Source organism: Sciurus vulgaris, assembly GCF_902686455.1.
Source record: "Sciurus vulgaris genome assembly, chromosome: 6".
NCBI lineage: Eukaryota > Metazoa > Chordata > Mammalia > Rodentia > Sciuridae > Sciurus > Sciurus vulgaris.
Genome location: NC_136466.1, coordinates 127,252,634 through 127,275,425, shown reverse-complemented (window position 1 = coordinate 127,275,425; position 22,792 = coordinate 127,252,634). Strand labels below are relative to the sequence as shown.

The following is a 22,792-nucleotide window of genomic DNA, read 5'->3' as shown; positions in this document are numbered from 1 at the left end:
GAAACCCAAACATATTGAAATAAAATTACCAAAGTATTAAAGAATCAAATTTATGATGTAGTAAGAAATATGTGCTTTTTTAGATTTTTTTATTGTAAACAAATGGGGTACAACTTGTTTCTCTGGTTGTACATGAAGTAGAGGCATACCATTTGTGTAATCATACATTTACATATGGTAATGATATTTGATTCATTCTGTTATTTTTCCTTCCCCCCACCCTTCCCACCCCTCTTTTTCCTCTATATAGTCCATCCTTCCTCTATTCTTGCCTCCCTCCCCCTGCCATTATGTATCATCATCTGCTTATCAGTGAGATCATTTGTCCTTTGGTTTTTTGGGATTGGCTTATCTCACTTAGCATGATATTCTCCGATTTCATCCATTTGCCTACAAAGGCCATAATTTTAGTCTTCTTTATGGCTGGGTAATAATATGTGCTTTTTATTAACATAATATATAATATCTAATAATTAACGTAGGTCTAATATAATCAAATCTTAATAATTACCTTAATTTAAAAACAATGACAATAGTATTTTATATTTCAGTATGTCTACAACAACTGAAATATAACATGAAAATATTTGTGATAAAGTCACAGGTAATAATATTATTATTGTAAGTTTGTTGACTGCATTCATGATAGAAGGAAATTCTAAGATTCAGCAATAGATTAGTGAAAAATAAAGATGTATATGTTTTCTCATTAATGTTCCTGAGTTCTACCTATGACTCCATAAGGGTCTAGATTCCCATTCTGATCCCTGCATCTGGTTTTCCTATTGGGTGGGGAACTACCAGGAGCAAGATATGAAAATACAGCTGAGGGGCTGGGGATATAGCTCAGTTGGTAGAGTGCTTGCCTTGCAAGCACAAGACCCTGGGTTCAATCCCCAGCACCGAAAAAAAAAAAAAAAAAAAAAAAAATACAGCTGAAGACATTTCCCTGTCATACAGTGTTCAGGGGGAAAAATTATTGCAGCTTATGCATCAATTTACGGTTGAAGTATGGCATAGTTCAGCATTTTGTATTTGCTTGCATGATGTTTCCCAATTATCCAGAATGATTCTATAATTTGATGCCTTAGTATTTCACTAATACTTAATGTTTGCCTGTTTTTTTAAAAATAATCTTTGCTTCTCAAATGTTTCATAAGAATGTAAAACATAATTATTAAAAAGTAGAATTCTAACTCTCCAAAGGAAATGACTGAAGAGCTAGAAGGAGACTCTTATCATGAATCTGATTAGGAGAACCTGTTATAGCTAGTAACTAAACCAACAAATCCAGCTTTTTGTTAACCTGTTTTCATTGAAATGGCAATATTTATTGTGTACTGAAATTGTGTTTGTGTAATTTTTTTTAGCTCTGCCAGCTAAGCCTGAAAACACTTCTTGTATCTTATATTATAAGAAAAATTTAACTTGCACTTGGAGTCCAGAGAAGGAAACCAGCTATACCAAATATGTTGTTAAGAGAACTTAGTAAGTATGGGAGCTTGTGTTCTTTCATTGGGGGGCATGGGAAGAGGCAGAGGCTCCTGATGCATGGGAGCAAAGTCACCTAGGAAGTAAAACGTTTTCCCAATTACAGTTTCTGTGTGATCACTTTGTATATCCAATGGCTAGGGTGACATCTTGGCTACTTACGTCCATGTTGACAGGATCTGTAGCGACAGAGAGAGGGGACATAGAGCTGCATGATGACCTCCTCTTAGAGCTGCTAGATTGGCTGAGAGTAGTCGCCAGTTACCAGCACAGTGGAAAAGTCTATTTATTTCCTGTATTCAACACACCCCTCTTTTTTCCAGCATGTTAGACAACTATTCATTCTTCATGGATGAAAACAGAGCAAGTGGGGCTCAGATCCAGCACTGAGAAGTGAATTTACCTCAGTCTGCCACTAATTTATTGTGTGACCCTAAACAGTATTCCACCAGGACAGTGATTCTAGAATTTTCTTCACTACTGAAAGCATCCTTTTTAATTCTATTTCTATCAGAATAAAAATTTTATAACTAAAAATTATCATCCTACTCAAAAGTTAGATGTTTTAGTTTGTGTACTTTTTAAAAAAAGTTTTGAAAGTAGCTCATAAAGTTTATCACTTCCTTCTTGCTTCCCTAAAAATAAAGGAACTTATTTTGAGAGTTATTGTAAGATGAACTACTATCTTTTCCATTTCAAAAAGAGAGCCTATGGTTTTAAACTTTTTTTTTTTAAGCACAAGATCTTGTCTTGAAAGGGAAATACTTTTTTGTTTTACAAAGGAAGGGAAAAAAGCAAACAATTTTTTTTTTTTTTGTAGTATTGATATATTTAATGAGTATCTATGTCAGAGAAATGTTTTCACACAGGGCTCAGTAAACTTTCTGTAAAGGATCAGACAGTGAAGCAGAGGTGGGAAAATTAGCCACAGGTCATATACAACCCATCTCCTGTTCTTGTGTGGCCCACAGGCTGAAAATTGTTTAATGTTGTCAAAATGATCAAAAGCATAAATAATAATAAGAAAACTGTGTCATGTAAAAATTATAATGATATTCAAATTTCAGTGTCCATAAGTAAGGTTTTACTGGAAACCAGTCTCGTCTATTTATTACAAATTGTCCACAGCAGTTTGGGGGCTACTGCAGTAGTGTTGAATAGTTTTGACAGAGATCAATCTCTTTCCAGAGCCTGCATCTGTAACTATGACACAACACTACCCTGAGGGCCATTTTTCACTGTGTAATAACCATTGGAATTCCTTGAGATCCTTTCTGGTTTCAAGATTCTATGATTCTCTGTGTCTAAGCTCTTTTCCTTTCTCCCATCCCAGCAGACACTGGCACATTACATGCTGAACCTCCTTTTACGTTCGGCGCCACTTCCTCCGCAATTCCCAAAATCACTTTTGCTATGGTTTTACCCACCCATCTGATTCCTGCTAATATATGTGCACATTACATCTTGATAGGGTCTGTCCATCTATCATCATCTATGTTTTTGTTTTTGTTTTTGTTTTTTTTGCAGGGGGGTACCTGGGATTAAACCCAGGAGTGCTCAACCACTGAGTCACATCCCCAACACTTTTTATTTTTTATTTTGAGACAGGTTCTCACTAGGTTGCTGAGGCTGGCTTTGAACTTGTGATTCTTCTATCTCAACCTCTTGAGTGGCTGGTGTGTTCTACCACACCCGGCCATCTATGTATTTTAATGAGTTTTCTGAAAACAACATATACTAGTGATAAAAGTCCAGTCTGAAACACATAAAGAGTGTAAAAAAAATCACAGCATCAAAGGTAACAACTTTAACATTTTTACTAGGACCTTTCCAGCCATCTCTATGAATAGTTACATAAATATGTGGTCATTTCGTCCATGATATGCATCCTGTTTTTTTCACCAAAATGAGAATATAGCCATCTTTACATATCAGTGAATATAGATATATTAAAAAGCATAATTAAAATCCTACTTATATATCTATCATAATTTATTTAATAAATCCTTTTCGCTATTTTAAAAATAATGAAGTCTTAAAGCTATAATCTGGAATTTCAGGGGCCTATACATTATTTCTTGCCAATAGGAAAAACATTGTGATGTGGCTTTTAAGTGGGCTCACAGGGTTGCAAAGAAGGTCTCCAAGGCTCATAGCATCTCAGGAGAAAGGAACGAGGTAACTTTGACCTTTCCTTGAAGCAGAAGGAAACCAAATCCTGGGCCGAAAAAGACCATCCTGGACCTCAAGAGAACCCAGAAGAAAACTAAAAAATGCTGTTTCATATATTAAGTATGACTATGTTTCCAAAATACTGTACTAAACTCATATTGAATCACTTTTTCCTTCAAAGCTCTTATGGAAATAAACGTGACATTTGTAAAGCCAATAGTTCGACAGGCACTTGGTGCTCTTTTTTCAGTCCAACGATAACACCCCCAGATTATTTCACCATTGAAGTGGAAGCTCAAAATAAAGATGGTACAGTTACATCTGATATCACACATTGGACCTTAAATACCATAAGTAAGTGTTCTTTGATATTCTTATATACTCTTTATTGAATCATTACTGTTCTTTTTTTCTGTCTTTAAAGAAGTATCCGTAGTCTCAAAAGTATTCCCTTTGTTTAAGAGAATAGTAGGTATGTGTTATGGATATTCAGAAAACTCATTTTGTTATCAAAGAAGGAAGAAAAAAGGCAAGGGAAAGAGGAATGGAAGGAAGAAGGGAGGGAATGAGGGACAGAGTGAGAAGAAAGGAAGGAAGGAAGGAATTGGTCAAATAAGAAAAAAAGAACTCTCTTGCTGGTCACTGATTTCTTCTTGCAGTTTGTAACATAAATTGTACTCAGTTAAACAAAAATACCCCTTCCCTAACACATTACAAAGAGGAATAAAACTCTTATTTAAAAAAAAAATCTCATTAATTCTGACCTTTTAAAATCTTTTTGAAGACTCTTTTTTCCCAGGTTTTATTTATTTCTTTTTGGTACTGGGGATTGAACCACTGTACCAAATTTACCACTGAGGTACATCCCCAGTCCTTTTTCAATTTTTTTGTTTTGAGACGGGGTCTGGCTAAGTTGATGAGGCTGGCCTTGAACTTGCAGCCTCAGGCTCCCAAATTGCTGGTTTCTGCCATTTCCCTTCTCTCTTCTCCTTCAGGGACTCCCAGTTGTGTAATTGGTTTACTTAATCATGTCCCACAAATCTCTGAGGTTCTGTTAACTTTTCCTCGTTCTTTCTTTCTGCTCTTCAGACTTAGTTATTTCAATTTTCCTGTTTCCAAGTTTGCTGATTCTTTCTTGTGCCTGCTCAAACTTACTCTTGAATTTCTCTACTAAATTTTTTAAGTTACAGTTTTTAGCTTCAGAATTTATTTCTTTTTATAATTTCTTTGTCAATATTTGCATTTTGTTTTTATACCATTTTTCTGATTTCCTCTAGTCATTTTTCCATGTTTTTGTTTAGCTCTTTGAGCACATATAATACAATGGTTTTAAAGTATTCACTTACCAAGTTTGATGTTTGAGCTTTCTATTTATTTGAATGGGCCATGTTTTGTTTCTTAGTATTCCTTGTAATTTTTATTGTTGTTGAAAATTTTATATTTGAAAAAATAGCCACCTCTCCTAGTGTTTGCATACTGACTCTCCTGGGACAATCTTTCACAGATTATCTAGGCTTGCTCTGACCCTTGGAATTCACCCACGGTGAAGGTTTACAGTCTGTTTGGGTCTTTTCTGAGCATGCGTCTTGCCTGAGTCTTTATGGTGCTTCCCCACTCTATATACAGAGCTGCTTTTGAGTGTTCTAATTTTCCAAAGAATCTCACCAAGCTTCTCCTTATATAGTCTATTTTAGTCTATTTAGACCTTATATAGTCTATTTTATGCCTCCATACATAATTTCTAGCCCCAGGCTTCTGCAGATGTGTAGTCTTCCTACAGCTTTCATGAGCTGTACCTGACTCTTTTCCAACCTAATCCTTTAGCCTTCAGGCAGGTTAGAATGTTGTAAAAGAGTTCTGCTCTGTTCCCTCCAGTTGGAGGAAGAGAACCAGGAACTGGGTTGCCATCTCCTTCATACCAAGACCACTGATACATCACAGAAGCTGGGGGGGGGGGGGGGGGGGCAAGGGCAAATAAGACTGCCATAAAGTGTTTTTCTGAAAGTGACATTTTCTTGACTGGATATTCTAGGTTGGTTAGTGTAAACCTCACATAGGTTTCCAGAGTTCCTGCAAGCTTAGACTACTCAGTTTCTGTCCATTTTTGTTTTTCTTTTTTTCAATGTTTCCATAGAGGAACAAGAACTTGGAGTTTCCTAACCCACTATTTTGCTTGTGTAACTCAATATACACTGGTTCCTAATGAACTATTTTGAAAGCCTTTTAGTCAGAGGAAAAAATTAATAACATATCTCCTTGGTGATAGAGTTGTTTAGTTGAATGGTGAAGTAATGGGGATTTGTGTTTACTCTGACCAAAAACAGTTAAATGTAATGAATATAGGCAGGAACTTTGGTGTAGGTATAAATGAGTCTTATCTTGGTTGTTACTAGAAATTTATTTAACTTTTTCTAAATCTTTTCTGTAAAATAGCCATCATAAATATTATGTGGTTGAGAGGAGTCAACAAAATGATTCACCTGAAAAAATACTTATGAAGTATTCCCTAAATATCAATAATCTTATGGCAATAATAAATATGTCTATTGTTTATAGCTCCATCTATGGAGTAGCCATATAGATTGATCACCTTTTAGTACAGGCATAAAAAGTACACGTTATTTTTTGAGTAGTCACTAACAGATTTCCAAATATTTTAATACAGTCAGTGTTTTTAATATTATAGCCCTAACTAGGGGTTTTGCTCTTCCAAATCCTTTAGGTCTTGCAAATATTAAAATAATACTATTAAATTCTAGCTAATGAGACTGTGGGGAGATGGGTATTCACACACTATTGATGGAAACTGATATTGGTATAGCCTACCTGGGGACAAAGTAGCACTGTGTGACTATTACCTAAATATCTTTATTTCCTTTTGAAAAACCAGCCAACCTATTCTAAGGGACTTAAGGAAACCATTAGAGATGCAGAGAAAGATTCAACTATTATCTATTTATTCATTCACTTAACAAGGATTTCATACTGGCTATGTGCCAGGTTTTAATTCTGGACTTTGCGATCAAGACCAGCCTCTGTCGTTAAGGAACTTTAAATGAAATATTGGAAACACTGTGAATGCCCAATAATAGAGAAGTGGTCAAACAAATTTCATTTATCCATAAGGTAGAATATCATAAAACTTAAAAAAAAGTTTTGAAGAATTTCCTGTTTTTCTGTATTAAAAAAATTTGAGCATATGCTAGTTTTATAACCAGAAAAACACACATTTCCAAAGAGAGAAAATTGGGGCTAGAAGATCTGCAGTGTGAAAAGAAAATGAGAAGTGCTTTCTAATGGGGTTTCTGTCATCCTGGGGGTCAAGGAGAGGGAGGCCAAGGGAAGAGTAGATAAGGGGAAAAAGCTCATTTTCTGGTTTGTGATCTCTCTTTAAATTTCTATTACAGTTTATTATGTAACCATAGTTTGGTTTTGATTATTATTTTTATTTATTTATCTCCCTTCTGGCATAAGATATGACCCAATCAATAAAAGACTGACTTGCAGAAAAATCACAGGAATAATCCCATTTTCATTGGGTATTCCTTTTTTGAAGGTAATTGAAGGGTGGCATTCCTTTTGCACTTCCCTGCTAATGCCATCTACAGATAGCAAACAGCAAAATATGTACTACTATCTATTTTCTAGGCTTATTGTCCTTTCAGTTTGGGTTGGATGTTACTAGCATCTTCTTGTCTTCTTGCAAATATGAGAATTATGTAATTTTTATTTTCAGTGAAAATGGAACCACCCAAGATTCTATCTGTGAAACCAATTTTGGGCTTCAAAAAAATGATGCAAATAAAATGGGAATTGTATGATTCATTATTTTCATCATCTAATTTGAATTACACACTTCGATTTAGGACAGTAAATAGCACCCACTGGGTAAGTTATACCTTTATAATAGTTCTGTTAGTGGGCCTGAGGAAGAAATTCATTGATAATTTTTGTTCGTCTAGAATATCTTTTTCACTTTCTACATTGCAAATTGAAAAGGAACAAACTGAGTACTGTACTTTTCAGTTGCTTGTTTATATCTTTTAGATTGGATAAGTGTTTTATCACAGGTGTACTGCAGTCTGAGTACAACAACATGTTAAAGAATGAAAAATTTACTTTTGCATTCTACTTGGGTTTGTTTCTAGTTATGTTGGTTATCAGATATGCTGTGGTTTGACCATTTCCATTTTTAATTTTTCCAACCTTTAGTAATAATTTCAAGCATAACACATTTTGGAAACTAAACAAAACATATATTGCATTTAACAAATTGCTATTAAGTTAGCAGTAAAAGCTACCAAAGTCAAGAACAGAACACTCCCAGCATTCCAGAGTCCTTTGGTTACCCTTTCCCGATGATCACACTCTCCTCTTACAGTTAACTGCTTTCCTGTCTTCACAGTAATCATTTCTTTGCTTTTAATATTTTACCCTTATGCCTGTATTCCTGAAATATACAATTTAAATGATTATGCTCTTATTCCCTGTCCTCAAGGATGAAGGAGTGCCCAGTAGAAATACATGAGGAACACACAAATTGAATCTATGCAATTTATATTTCTTATATTTGGCTTTATTCTCTGAATATTGTGCTTTTAAGATTCATTTATATAATTCTAAATGACTTCACTTATTCAAATAAATTTTTATTGACCAAATTTCAAGTGTTATGGTTTAGATATGAGAAATCCCCTAAAAGCTCATGTATGAGAGGGGGGCAAGAATGGAGGAAGGAGGGACTGTATAGAGGGAAAAGAGAGGTGGGAGGGGTGGGGGGAAGGAAAAAAATAACGGAATGAATCAAACATCATTACTCTATGTAAATGTATGAATATGCAAATGGTATGCTGTTACTCCATGTACAAACAGAAACAACATGTATCCCATTTGTTTACAATAAAAAAAAAAAACTGTTAAGCAAAATTAAAAAAAAAAAAAAAGCTCATGTGTGAGACAACACAAGAAAGCTTAGAGGTGAAATGATTGGGCTATGAGAGCCTTAACCTCATCAGTGTATTAATCCACTTGAATGGATTAACTGGGGGTAATTGTAGGCAGATAGGATGTGGGTGGAGGAGATAGATCACTAGGGGTATGTCTTTGGGGTATATATTTTGTCCCTGGTGAGTGGAGTTCTCTCTCTTCTTCCTGATTGCCATGACCTGAGCAGCTTTCCTCTGCCGTACACTTTGTCTTGATGTTCTGCCTCACCTTGGACTCAGAACAATGGAGTCACCTGTCCATGGACTGAGACCTCTAAAACCATAAGCCAAAATAAACATTTTTCCTCTTCTAAAAAAATAAAAAAGATTCATTTATATTATATAATGCTGTAGTTTACACATTTTCATTACTTTGTAGTATTCCATTGGCTGAACACAATGGAATTATAGTTTAAATTTGCATTTACCTGATTTTAATGAGATTGCATACATTTTCATGTTTAATAACCATTTTTATTCCTTCTTTTTGAAGTGCTGATTTAAACTTTTTGCACACTTTTATTGTATGGTTTGTTTGATTTGTTTTTTAAAAATTTCTTTCTAACTTTATTTATTTATTCGTTGTACTGGAATTGATCCAAGGGCTTTGCACATGATTGGAAAGTGCTCTTCCACTGTGCCACCTCCCCAGACCTGGTCCATCTGATTTTTTAAAATTGTCTTTTGGGTACTCTTTATGTATTCTATTTATGAGTCTATTACTTGTTTATTTTGCAAACATCTTTGACTATATGGCTTGCCTTTTTGCTCTCTTATTAATGATGACTTCTGATGAACAGAACTTCTTAATTTTGATACTGTTAAATTTTATCAAACTTTTCTTTTATGCCTAATGCTCTTTGTGTCTTAAGACACCTTTTCTTACCTTGGGGTTCAGAAGATATTCTTCTATTTCCTTCAACTCAGCCTGACAGTATATTGTGCTTCATTTTTTGGTGACCTCCTCACATTATTAAGCTAATTAAATTCTTAAGACTTTTCCCCACTCACAAGTCTTGCTAGAAGAACATATCTTCACTATTGTACAATTTGTTGGTGGGTTGTTTTGGTACTGTGTATTGAACTTAGGTGTGCTTTTCCACTGAACCACACCCCAGCCCTTTTTAATTTTTATTTTGAAACAGGATCTCAATAAGGTGCTCAGAACCTTGCTAAGTTGCTGAGGCTGGCCTCAAACTTGCAATCTTCCTACCTCAGCCTCCCAAGTCTCTGGGATCAGAGGTGTGCCCCACCACACCCAGCAATTTGTTGGGTTTTAACCAAATTTCAGATGCTCTATTTGTTCCTATTGAATTTCTTCATTTTGGTCTTATTCATCATTTTAGCCCATTTAGAATCTTCATTCTGCTACCCAAAACTACATTTTACTTCCTTTTAAATACAGATTTGATAACTTAGTTCTCTAACTTTGTCTAATCATTAACAAAAGTAGGAACTGCGTCAGAGCCCTGTGGTAGACCAGTAGACTGTCCAGGGACATCAATGCTGCCCTCTTTGAGTGTGATTATTATTCAGGTTTCTATGAATATACTTGATTCTCATGACAGTCATTCCACCTACTTTTTTCATCATGTCCAGGAGGCTATCATGAGACCCTTTTCTTTGTAGAAATCCTCAGACACTATTTCTGTTGTGTTCTCTCCTGTTCTGGAAATCTTTCAGAAAAGAGAATTGGTTAGGTTTCATTTGTCCTGTATTCAGAGAGAATGATGTGGACCACTGTCCTCCTCCCAGCTTCCTTTCTGAGCCAACTCTGGAATCTTTTTCCTAGAACCTGACTATGTGACACTGGACTCACCAATTTATAGTTCAGGGAGCCCCTAAGCAGAGCAGGCCTCGGCCCAGCACAAGCTCATCTTCTTTCATGCCCTGTGCCTTAGTCTCAGCGAACCTAAGGAACTGCTGGGGTGGGCTACTGGCTAGTCACCCCAGTTCTTTCTATAGATAGGGTCCTAGAGTCACGAAAGGTTCTAGGGTAGGATTCAACAAGAAAAACAAACCAGAGCCTACATCATTCTGACAAATTACTAAACCATGTTTAACACAAAGTGAGGGTGACAAGCAAAAATTACTCCAACTCTTGGCATCCTATACTCCACTTCTCGGACAAAATCACCCCCATCTGCATTCATCTTTGCCTCCTCTCTCCCTGTCCATGAGGTGATATGTCCTTCCTCCTGCTCTCTTGGAGACCGTGAGAAGGAAGGTGGAAGGTGCATGCAATACTGTCTCTTTCCTTTTAGATTTCAAACACAAGCAAGTCTCCTCAGTTCTAGACCCAGGTAAACTCAACCCAGCTCACTCCAACCTCATCTCAATGGTTCACACTCTTGATGGAAAAAGGTACAAATCCTTAACCATCCTGAGACTTGGACCTGCCTTTCACCTTGCCCTTACTTCAGGAGTAATTCCGGATTGCTTGTTTTCCTTGCATCACACTATCTCACTCTTCTGTGTCTCTACCTAGAACACCCTCTGCTTTTGTACCTCTGCCCTTGCCCCCCATTCACCTTTCAGAACTCAGGTCTGATGTATTTCTTTTCTAGGGTCTAAGTGAGGTTCCCTTCCTCGGTAAGTCTGTCCTGGCACTTCATAATCAACGCATTTAAACTCATTAGATTCCCCCTCATTAGGCTGTAACCTCCTCAAATGCAGGGATCTTAGTGGTCAGGTTTGTTTTCCCTTTGCTTGTCACATGCCTGTGCTCAACAAACATTAGTTTAACTAAACAAAACCATGTAAAACTAATCCTAAAATTCCAACATGTCCATATAAGAAGACCCATATTTGTATGATGTTATATGTGTAATAAAATGCTTTCTTATATGTCACCTATTTAATTATTGCAAATATCCTATAAATGAGGCATTGCTATCCTCACTTATAGATTAGGAAATTGAGATGTAGAGAGCTTAATAAACCAAAATCACCAGGTCTGCATGTTGCAAACCTAAGCCCAGGTTTTCTGACTCCAAGTTTGTCATTCATGTGACCATACTTCAACAACCTCCAAACCTTCCTGTGGTCCTTGTCTACAGGCTTTGCCCCTGTATATGATGAAGCCTTGTGGACATCCTAGAAATGGACCTCAGACTGTTTAAAGAGTTTGATTTAGGCTTTGCACCAAAACTTCTGACTCATTCCTATGATAAACACTTTGGATGAGCTAGGATTTGGCAGGGAGCATAGATTTAGAAACAAACCTGATGGACTTAATTAGTGTATTGGTAGGATTCCAGTGCCTGTGTGGGGGTGGGGAGGCCTTAGATCTAAACCTGTGTATGAAAGATCAGTAGGCTTGGACCCCGTGAGAGCCAATGGCTCCTAGACTAGACACAAAGCCAAGGTGTAAGTCCAAGGTAATTAACCTTAAAGGCAAAGTGTTGAAAAGACTGAACAGCCTGTTTTGGTTCTTCTGTAGCTGGGGCTGGGAACAGAAGGTTTGTGGCTACATTAGGCAGAGCTTTCTGAGCACAAGCATGATGAGAAGCACCAAGTGGGCCAAGTGTGTGCTGAGAGTAAGAGCAGAACAGGAGGAAAAATTAGGAAGATTATTTTATAAAAGAATATTTATGTTTTATTTTTATTCTTATTTATTAATTTTTTGGTACCAGGGATTAAACCTAGGGGTGCTTAACCCCTGGGCCACACAACCAGCACTTAAAACAATTTTTTTTTTTAAAAATTTAGAGACAGGGTCTCACTAAATTGCTGAGGGTCTCACTAAGTGACTGAGGCTGACTTTGAACTTGCAATCCTCTTGACTCGGCCTCCTGAGTTGCTGGGATTACAGGCATGTGTCATCATGCCCAGTACATATTTCATATTTTAAAAGGCTTGAAAAGTAAAATAAAGCATTATTAGACTTCCTTACAGTTGGCATATGGATTAGAATTATTTTTATAACCCTATGGTGAATGACAGATTGTCCCGAGTTTTCCTTCCCATAACCCTCGTCTGCTGCCATAGTATCTCCTGGGGCTGTTTAGAAGAGGATGCTCCAGGAGTCTGGGCTTTAGCTGTGAAAATGCTGTTATTGCCTCTGGGTCCCACCTCCTTTCTCTGCCCCCAGCTTAGCTGGGAGTTCAGAAGTGCCCCTGCAGCTGGGATGCTCAGCTCTCTGTCACAGACACACTTTTTCTTTTTGCCCAATTACCTTTAAACCTGGAGCCTATAATTAAGTACTTCCATTCACAGCTGTTACATACATGTAAGCAACATCAGAACTTCCTTCTCTCGCTAGGTTTATACAAATAAAGTGAACATCCTGTTAGTGAAATTCATTTTTATTAACTCAATATAAGTTTAAACAACCAACAGCTAAACATTTTCATTGTTCCAGTGATGACTGTGCTCAGAAATAAAAAAATTGAAAAGTTTAGTTTCTCTTGGAAGGTTGACTCCAGAAGAGACTTTTATAAATTTTATAGAATACCACCTTCATTTTGCTAGTGATAAACTGACATTGATTGAGAAAAGGGAACTGATTAATTGTCCATTCTTCCCACGAGAGTATAAAAACAAATTTATACATCTGGGTTGGTGAGACTTTTAGCAGCTTGATTGGTCACTCCAGGACTAATCATTTATAATGGAATATTTGGGTAAAAGAAAGAAGCTAGTAGTGAAGAAATTTGTGTTCTGGTTCTAGTTCCATTGCTCACAAATGCTGAGATTTTCTTGGGGTCACTTAACTTTCTTGGATCTCATCCCTGACCTGATACTGCTAAGATCTCTGCCCCTTTGCTCTGTGAGGCTGTATTTCTAGGTACTGGAATCACTTCTGAGTTTAAGCTGAGGCCCAGTTTGCCCAGGGTCATGCAGTTCTGCCTTGAATTTTCAAGAACATCATTCACCAGGCCCAGAGACAGTAATCTTTGCTTCAGAAACTTAGAGACAGGAAAATGGGAGGGAGGTGGCGGTTCTTGGGGGTGATTACATCTATTTAGGTTCAAGTTGTCACCAGGCATGGGTGGAGGTTTATTTATGAAAAGGATATATTTTAAAATTTGAGACACACTGTTTCTAGTTCTGAAAAGGTAAGACAGCATTGAGAACTGAAGCAGAAAAGGTAAGATGTGCTGCCCCATTTCAGCTGAGGGCCTTTTCTGTCTTGTAGGTGAAAGTCAACTTCCAGAGTGATGACCTGGTCTACAACCTCAAAGGGCTTCAAGCTTTCACAGAATACATCGTAGCCATGCAATGTGTGGTCAACGGGTCATACTTTTGGAGTGACTGGAGCCAAGAAAAAATGGGAATAACTGAGGAAGAAGGCAAGCTGCTGTCTGTAATTCCTTGTTTATGTGCTCTGGTGTAGGGCTGCCTCTGCCTAGACCTGGTGGATTTTGTCAGGTGCCAGGCTTGGGAATCATGGAATTCTGTGATCCCAGTCCCTGAGGAGTCTGTGTGTTCCCTCTCCACAGGCCCTCATGGTCGCCACTGAGCTCCTGGAAATAAGCTGTGCTCATCCGAGGGTGTTAGTTACTTCAGCGTCTTTGTATCCCAAAGGCAAAAGATCTCATCTTTAATGTTCTTATAAGGTTCTTACTTTCTATCTGAAGTGGTATTATGTATTATATCATTTAAAGTTATCCTATTATAAACTGAAAATATCTATTTAAAACCCTGGAGCTATTACTAAAAATATAAAGGTATAACTAATGAAAGGAAAATAAAAATCACCTTTAATGACAGCAAGGAAAAAGATAAGCCCTACAGAGAGCCAAGTTCCATAGGGGTCTCAGATAACATCTGGGTTCAAGTTCTGTACTCTGGTTCAACAGTTCACCTCTCTGGCTCCTGGGTGAATTTCCCATAACACCAAGTTGATATTAACAAATATTTGGCAAATTTACCATTGTGATGTGGAAATAATTTGATGCCTTCTGAGCTTCTGAGTCTTGTATTCCCCACTGGATGTTCATGCTTAGCCTGGACTTCCCCTTTAGTGGTTGTGGTTTCAGAACAGGGATTTTTTTTTTTTTTTTTCTTTTTCGGTACTGGGGATCGAACTCAGGGTCTTGTGCTTGTGAGGCAAGCACTCTACCAGCTGAGCTATCTCCCCAGCCCAGAACAGGGATTCTTACAACAGATGGGGGAATTGGCTTAGACAGACTCCAAAGGCTCTTCTCACTCTGAGCTTCTGTTCTTACATACACTGTTTTAGGAATAGGGAGAAAAATCATAGAAAACCCCAAACCATTAAATGCTTAGAACAGTGCCTAATGCATGATAAGGGATATATATATATATATATATATATACACACACACACACACACACACACACACACACACATATATACACACATATATATATGTTTATTTACTTAAAAAAATAAAAATAAAAAATGATGTTAAAACAAGGTGTTGGCTGGGTGTGGTGACACACGCCTCTCATCCCAACTACTTGGGAGGCTGAGACGAGAGGATCACAAGTCGAAGTCAGCCTTAGCAACTTAGTGAGGCCCTAAGGAACTCAGTGAGAATCGTCTCTAAATAACATATAAAAAGGGCTAGGGATGTGGCTCAGTGGTTTAGTGCCCCTGGGTTCAGTCCCTGGTACCCAAACAAAACAAAACAAAACAAAACAACAAATTAAAAAAACCAAGATGTGGATCTAATGTAAACTTAAAAATCCACATATTTGGCACATATTGACACTCTATAGACATCATCTCTAAATGTCCAATCAATACAAATATAATAGTTTACAAATATCAAACAGCACATAAATCACACAATTAAAAAAAAGTCCCAGTGGTGTTTGTTGAAACAATCAGTTCATGTTGCCTATGTTTTAGTTAAACCTTCCCTTTAAAGTAGTATGATGAAGCCCTGGTGATATCGCTGACCTTTTTCTCTGCCATACCTTCCAGCAGGTAATTTTGTGATTAAGTCCTACCTTGGGTGGGCTGGTGTTTTGTCCAGCACTTTTTAAAAAATATATATCTTAGTTATAGATGGACATGATACCTTTATTTTATTTATTTATTTATTTTCTACGTGGTGGTGAGGATCAAGCCCAGTGCCCTACACGTGCTAGGCGAGCACTCTGCCACTGAGCCACAACCCCAGTCCTTATCTGGCACTTCTTTCTGTGCCTGTCACTCTTCTTGTCTGGTGCCATTATGGCTCAGAGTCTCAAGTCTGGTTAGTTCTTCATAGTCCAGCCACTACCTAATGTTAAATTTTCTCAACTTGTTTTGCTGTCAGAAACAATATTTACAATTTTATCTGATCTATTAACTCAGGACGTTTGGTTAAGAGTAATTTGCAGGGCTGGGGCTGTAACTTAGTAGCAGAGCGTTTGCCTAGCATGTACAAGGCTCTGGGTTCAATCCTTAGCACTGCATAAAAACAAACAAAATAAAGACATGCCATCTATACACAACTATAAAAAGAAATTAAAAAAAAAAGTAATTTGCAGAAATACTTGATGCTGGTGTTCTCATTTGCTAATTAAATCCATCAAAGCTTATTTGTTCAAGTTACCCCTAAAAAACTTGGTTTCCCCCTCCCCCATATTTTCAGGATCCCAGAGGAAATTGAGGAAAATGCATCTCCAACCCCCCAGCAAGTCCTACTTTCTGATTTTCCAACTCATAAACCCTTTGTTTTCCTACTTTACAGTGAAATGCAAGTTGTCTAGTACACACGACTTCAATTTCTAAATATTTGAAAAATACTAAGTTAAATGTGAGGTACTTCCCATTTTCTTTTGGATTTAATAGGGCTGTTTACCTACATTTTGGCATTAAATATCTACTTACTAAATGATATCATTATGATTTGATTCAATTTTTAACTTTATTACTTAGAAACTTGTGATATTAGGCAATTGTTTATGCTTCAGAAATGAGAATTGCTATATCTAAATATATGGTTTGGGATTAAATGAGATAATTCAGGTAAAATGTTTAATATAGTGATACTTGCTAAAAGGTAGCTATTATTATTGTTGGTCTTAAGCAAGGGCATCAGTATGTGTCTGCTTGCTGGTGGTTGTGGGGATACCCATATTGTGATAGAACCAGCACAGCATCCTAGTGTTACTAAAACAGTCCAGGCAATTGATGCCTTAGAATACATAGGTATTTTGGCGGTGTTGGAAAAATTCAATTTTTTTCACAAAGGCAGAGTTACTACTCCTACTACCCTTTGGTTAAGCTGTAAATTCATTATTAACTCATGGTTAATGGAAAGTTGACTGTAATAATTGTAGATTTACATGCTAGTCAGGCAGTTTTTTACTAAGAACTTCATTGGTTGGGAAGTCTATTGGGAAGACTATTTGGATATCTGCAAGAAATAATGACTTCAAAATGCCCAAACTCATTCATTATTGCTATCTACTAAAACTAAATGGCTACCCATGAGATAAATTGAAGGAGAATTTCACTAATGTTTCTAATCAAAAATTTAAAAATAATAACAAAATGCTTGGGATGATTATTTAATAATCAATTTATTTATTTTTCCTTGAGATGCATATTTAGGATTAGATTATAATGATCACTTTGTGTTTAGAATTTTCTTTCTTACTATCAATACTATTATCCCTGAGTTTGATTTTCCACATGATTGGAAAAGAAAAATTCTACAAATTAAAGAGAGTGAGTTCCTCCATTTCTGTGTGTTACATTTGAAGGTCTGATGGTCTTGTGGGCCTATACTAAGGCTGTCTCTGAGAGGGGCTTTCTTTACCTGTGCTTATGTATCACTGTCTTGTAGACAGGCTGAGACCAGCCTGTTCCTCCCTGGGAAAATTGAGTACAGGCTGTTCTGTCTTGTCATTCAACAAAGACTGTTGGGAAATAGAAAACTCCTGGCAGAGTTTTTAAGACAACATCTCAGTGGAATTCAAGTTAAGTCACACGTAAAATCTAAACAGCTCCGATCTTCTTATAAGCAGTTTAAATAAAATATAGTAGATCTCATTGGGAGATGCTAAGCCTAATAGCTAACCTGTGTTACCCATATTTTGGCTTTTGCAAGAGTAGTCATAGAAATGTGACTCTCCATTGAGGACAATAAGTTTTTCGCATAATTGCCCTTTGGTGTACTTTTCTACATTAAAAGGTTGTCTTTATTTGGAGACTCTAATTTCACTGTAAGATACCCGTTCATTTAAAGTTAAAAAGATCCCTAAAGACAGTCTTTCAGTACTAAAATAGTTCAGATCTTGGCCTTAGCAGTAGGCTCCATTCTTTGTGGACCTAATTAGAGCATCCCTAGTCACACAACTTCCTCAAGAAAGAATTCTGAAAGTAACAGCTGCCACTCTTCATTAGGGACATTTCCTCTCTGCCCCAAATTGCAGGCCACTAGCCTCCTAGAGCCTTTGCTTGCTTCTCCTGGCTAAAGTGTGTGGGTCATTCTATTATCAGCAGTTCGGCATTCTGACATTGCAGATGCATGTCAGAGCACTGAACTCATAAGTTGCGGGTGATTCATCCCTTGCCAAAACTTGATTGAAGCATTTGAGAGAAAATGTAAATTCCTTGTTTTTGTATATTTTGTTTCTGTATGGTTAGAGCATCAGAACCCTATACTCTCAGACTGTACTTTTATTGGAAGAAGTTGACTCAGAATTTATGCCCTTGAGCTTTATAGATGACAACCATGAGAAACATATATGTGTTATATTTCCATGCTTTTGCTCACCTGGGATTGTGGAAATTGGTTTTTATGTTGCCTTGTGTCCTTTTTGAGAGGATCCACATGATAAGTTCTATTTATGAACTTAGTGTTCACAGGCAGAAAATTCATATGAATTTCTGTGTTTTCTTTTTATCAGGTTTTGAGAAATGATTCCTTTTTACTTTTCCTGTTGGGAAGACCTGCATTAAATTTAGAGCTCACTAGCTGAGCATGGTGGCACACACCTATAACTCAGTGACTCTGGAGGCTGAGGCAGGAGGATTGCAAGTTTGAGGCCAACCTCAGCAACTTAGCAAGGCCCTGTCTCAAAATAAAATAAAAAGAACTGGGATGTCACTCAGTGGTAGAATGTTTACCTCGCATGTGTAAAACCCTGGGTTCAATTCTCAGTACTGTCAAATAAATAAATAAAATAAAAATTTAGGGTTCAGTAAGGAACAGTGAAGATTATTTCCTTATTCCTTTCTTTTTAATTTTTTTCTTGTATCTTATACCATTGTAAGTCCTCAAGTTCATTCTTTTTGGACACAGACATGGAATTCAATATACATATTTTCTTAATCAATTATCTTTGTCATTCCCAGCTTTATGGATACATTTCCATCCAGATTTGAGTGACTAATTATATTACAATGGGGTCGTATTATGCTTTTCTTTTTACCTTACATTAAGTTATCAGACCCGAGCTCCTTTCTTCCTTCTTCCTTCCTTTCTTTCTTTGGCACTGGAGAGGAACAGTTTTTTGTTTGTTTGTTTGTTTGTTTGTTTGTTTTTGTTTTGTATTGGTACTGTGACTAAACACAGGGAACTTTACCACTGAGCTATATCCCAGTGTATTTTTTTCTTTTTTATTTCGAGACAGGTTCTTGCTGAGTTGCTGAGGGTCTCAGGTGCCCAGGCTAGCCTTGAACTTGCAGTCCTCCTGCTTCAGCCTTCCTGGGATTATCAGCATGCACCACTGCATGCCAGGATGAGCAGTTTTGTTTTTTTTTTTTTTTAGCTTTGGTTCATTCCAGTTCTTCAACCGCAAAGTGAAGACTACCTTGTTGGTCATTGCGAGACTACCATCCCTTCTCTCTGCCTTACTCCAGCTGGCTCCCTCCAGCATACCCTTCCCCATTGCCTTTCTCACAAGGTAGCACAGCTAACTTTCCCCATCTCCTGTGGCAATTTCCATCTAAGTTGAGCACCTGCTCTTGTTCCTTTCAGTTCCAAGTGGCCTGGATCTGTGGAGAGTCCTGAGACCAGCTGAGGTAGATGGAAGGAGGCCAGTACAGTTGCTCTGGAAGGTGACTTCTCTCTGAGTTCTTCTTTTTTTCCTGTTTAAAAATACTTGGTCTTTTATCTCTCTAAACACTATGATTCTTGAAATTTTACCTCCCGAATTTCCTTTCCTAGAGGGCGTATGATGCCTCAAATCTCAGTGTTTGCCCAGCTCAGAAGAGGCCCAGAGGTCATTGTGTAGATGTCCTGATGCACATTACAGACCCTGGACCCTCTTCTTTGGTCTGAAACATTGACATTTAGGACTGTTATGAAGTGCAATACAGGAGGCACTGTGGCCTTCTGCCAGGAGCTATCTCCCCTGGCTCCACTAGAACACAGTGTTAAGGCTCCTCCTACACACCCAAGAGGACACTGACAGGGGTCAGTTCACCGGTGTGTCCTCAGGTCATTGCCAACATATCTGGCACATGTGTTCTTTCAAATCCTGGGATAGTGAAGTGCAAAGACTGAACAGGGGCCAAGTGGTCCTTTATAGGATGGAGGCCTGGGAGTGAGGAACGAGGAGAAGGTGGGTGGGTAATGCAGAGAAGAGAAAGGAAGAGGTAATAAGAGAAGGAAGGAAGGACAGAAAAGAAGGGGGAGAAGTGATAATCAGGGAAGGAAAAGCACAAATAGAGAGGGAAAAACTTCATGGGAAGTAGGGAAGAATAAATGGGAAGTTAGGGGAAGAAGATATCTCTTTGGATGTCTCCAAAATTCTCAAAAAAATGTTCTTTAGACCATGCCATCCTTGCTGAAGTTCAGGCAAGTTAAAATACATTTAAAAATGGAGAAATCACTCTGGTTAGCTAAATGACATCCCAGTTCCAGTTACTGGAGGCTTGGTGATTCCCTGCCTTTGCCCCTTTCCTTTCATGCCCAAGGGGGACACCCTCAAGTTACAGAGGCAGCAGACAGGGGAAAGCATAACCAGCAGTGTTGGGAAATCTCTGAGAATCAATCCCAGATGCTGGGATTTCTTTCTTTTATCAAGAGTGGAAACAGATGACTCAGTCAACAATTTTTTTGAGGGGGAGAGTAAACAATAACGCACACCCACATGTGGTCTTAGCTACACAGTGGTGGCTAAGGATTGAGTAAGCCAGCCTGTGAAATAGGCAAGATGGCTTCAATGCCCTCCTCCTACTTCCCCTTGTCTGGGGGCTGACTTTCCTTTTGCCTCAACAGACAAGCTTTTTCTAGGAATTTGAGTTGGTTAAAAAAGAACGTACTAAAATGCTCTAAAATTAGATAGTGGTAATGGTTGTAGGAGTCTGTGAATATCCTGAAAACCATCTAATTGCACACGTTTAAACAGTGAGTTTTATAGAATATGAGTTATATCTCAAAGCTGTTGTTTTAAAAAGAGAATGGGTTTTCTTGAGAGAGAAAACATCCGAGTCATTAGTAAGGTTTTATCTGGTCTCTTGCGCTGTGGTCTGTGTAAAGGAAATTCCTGAACTGGGAAAGCAATGGGCCAAAGTGACTTCTAAAGCCCTGTCTGAACTAGGTATCCAGTCATTCTTCTGCATCTATGTTTGTAGTCAGCAAGAGAGAGCAAAAACACTGAGAAGTCCTATAAATCCTGGGAAATGCTCAGAATGGTGATTTCTAGGCAAAACATCTGGTTCAAGGTCCGGGTTTAAGACTGAAAATAAGAGTTTGGCTTGCAGTCCCCGGGGTTCCACTAATGGCCTCTCACCAAGGGTCTGAGACTGGTAGAGCAGGCCAGAACGTCTTAGTCCTCAGCTGGATGCCTGGCTGGGGTGCTTGGTCCAGGGAAGCTGACCGTATCCTTAGATGGGGAGGTGTGGAGATGAAAGACACGGGCACAGGTACTCTCCAGCCCTCCAGGCTTCCAGGAAGACATGAGTCAGGGCCGGACCAGACTTTAGATTGCTCAGAGTGAATGCCTTGGCTTACTAGCTTTTACCCTTTTGCCTGTGTGGGACGGAGAGAAAGATACAGCCAGAATGACATGGAGGTGTCTTTCTTACAGTGGTTTGGGCATTCTCCTCATATAGTCTCATGAAATTGAACTTATGCTAAGAGCTGAAACCATGGTACCTTTTAGTAAATCTCCTCTTCTGGTACTTGAAGGTTAATCACTGTAGTGGTGCATGTTATTCATCACTGAAAGGTAATTCCCTGATTGTAGTTCAGCATCTCCGAGCTAACATTACCCCCACACTCCGTCATCACCACTGACTCAATGCCACTTTTTTCCCTGATGTTGGCAATAAGTTGTGTTTCCTTTGGCTTCAGAAAGCAAGAGGAGCTCCAGTCCTGGAGAAGACATTTGGCTACATCATATCATACTTTCCAGAAAACAACACTAACCTCACACAGACAATTAGTACCACCACCCAACAATGTGAGCTGCATCTAGGAGGCAAGACCTACTGGGTGTCCGTGACTTCTTATAATTCTCTTGGGAAATCTCCAGTGGCCACCATGAGGATTCCAGCTGTTGGTGAGAAGCGTAAGTAGAGTGTGAACTTCTTGATGGGTGCCTGGTCCCATCCACCTAGCCAAAGTATGTCCCTGCCCTTTCAAGGATAGTTGCTTCTCTTGAGTCAAAATGATAAGGGAATGAGGACTTATTTTAGGTTGTAGTGGAAAACAAATCTGCTGGTAATTAATGAGGCCCCCGAAGTAAATATTTTTTGGAACAAAGCTTGTGTTACAAATTAGAGACGTCATAAATGTTGGAATACAAAGGCATAAGTCTAGGCGCTCTCCACGCAGCTCACATTTGCTCTGGTCCAAGCGGATGAAAGCTAGGTTGAGCCACTTGCAACGGCGATATTTGAGACCTTGATCCTCAGTGACCAAAGTCTCCCTTGATCTCCTGCAGGTGGGCTTGATCAGTCCCCAGCTGTGGGCTGAATGCTCACTTTCCTGTTTTCTTCCTTTTTTGACTCCCAAACTAGGAAAAATTCTAATGTGTGTACTTGCTAGTCAGTGACTCCTTATACTTTTGATTAAGTAGTTTTGAAGATCCTACTGTTCCCAGGAAAACTTATATTTTACATCCTGTTTTGGATGAAAATGCCTTCTGGATTCTTTTTGGAGAATTGCAAGATTTTCCTTCTTCTGGTTTATTTTTCTCTATTGAACTTAGTACTATCTATCATTCTATATATTTTCTCATTTACTACCTTTTTCTCTTTCAGTCCCATGGGGGTGGGGATT

The 22,792-nt window shown here is 38.1% G+C and overlaps 1 protein-coding gene across 1 annotated transcript in view; it reads left to right on the top strand.

Annotated features, from left to right (window-relative positions):
* The window catches only part of IL31RA (interleukin 31 receptor A), an 89,934-nt gene that overhangs the window by 50,702 nt on the left and 16,440 nt on the right, over positions 1 to 22,792 (top strand). The window contains exons 3-8 of the mRNA XM_079145264.1: positions 1,371 to 1,488; positions 3,845 to 4,017; positions 7,400 to 7,551; positions 13,789 to 13,942; positions 19,541 to 19,620; positions 21,863 to 22,079. Of these exons, the coding sequence (XP_079001390.1) occupies positions 1,371 to 1,488; positions 3,845 to 4,017; positions 7,400 to 7,551; positions 13,789 to 13,942; positions 19,541 to 19,620; positions 21,863 to 22,079 (894 nt within the window). The remainder of the gene's footprint in view (positions 1 to 1,370; positions 1,489 to 3,844; positions 4,018 to 7,399; positions 7,552 to 13,788; positions 13,943 to 19,540; positions 19,621 to 21,862; positions 22,080 to 22,792) is intronic.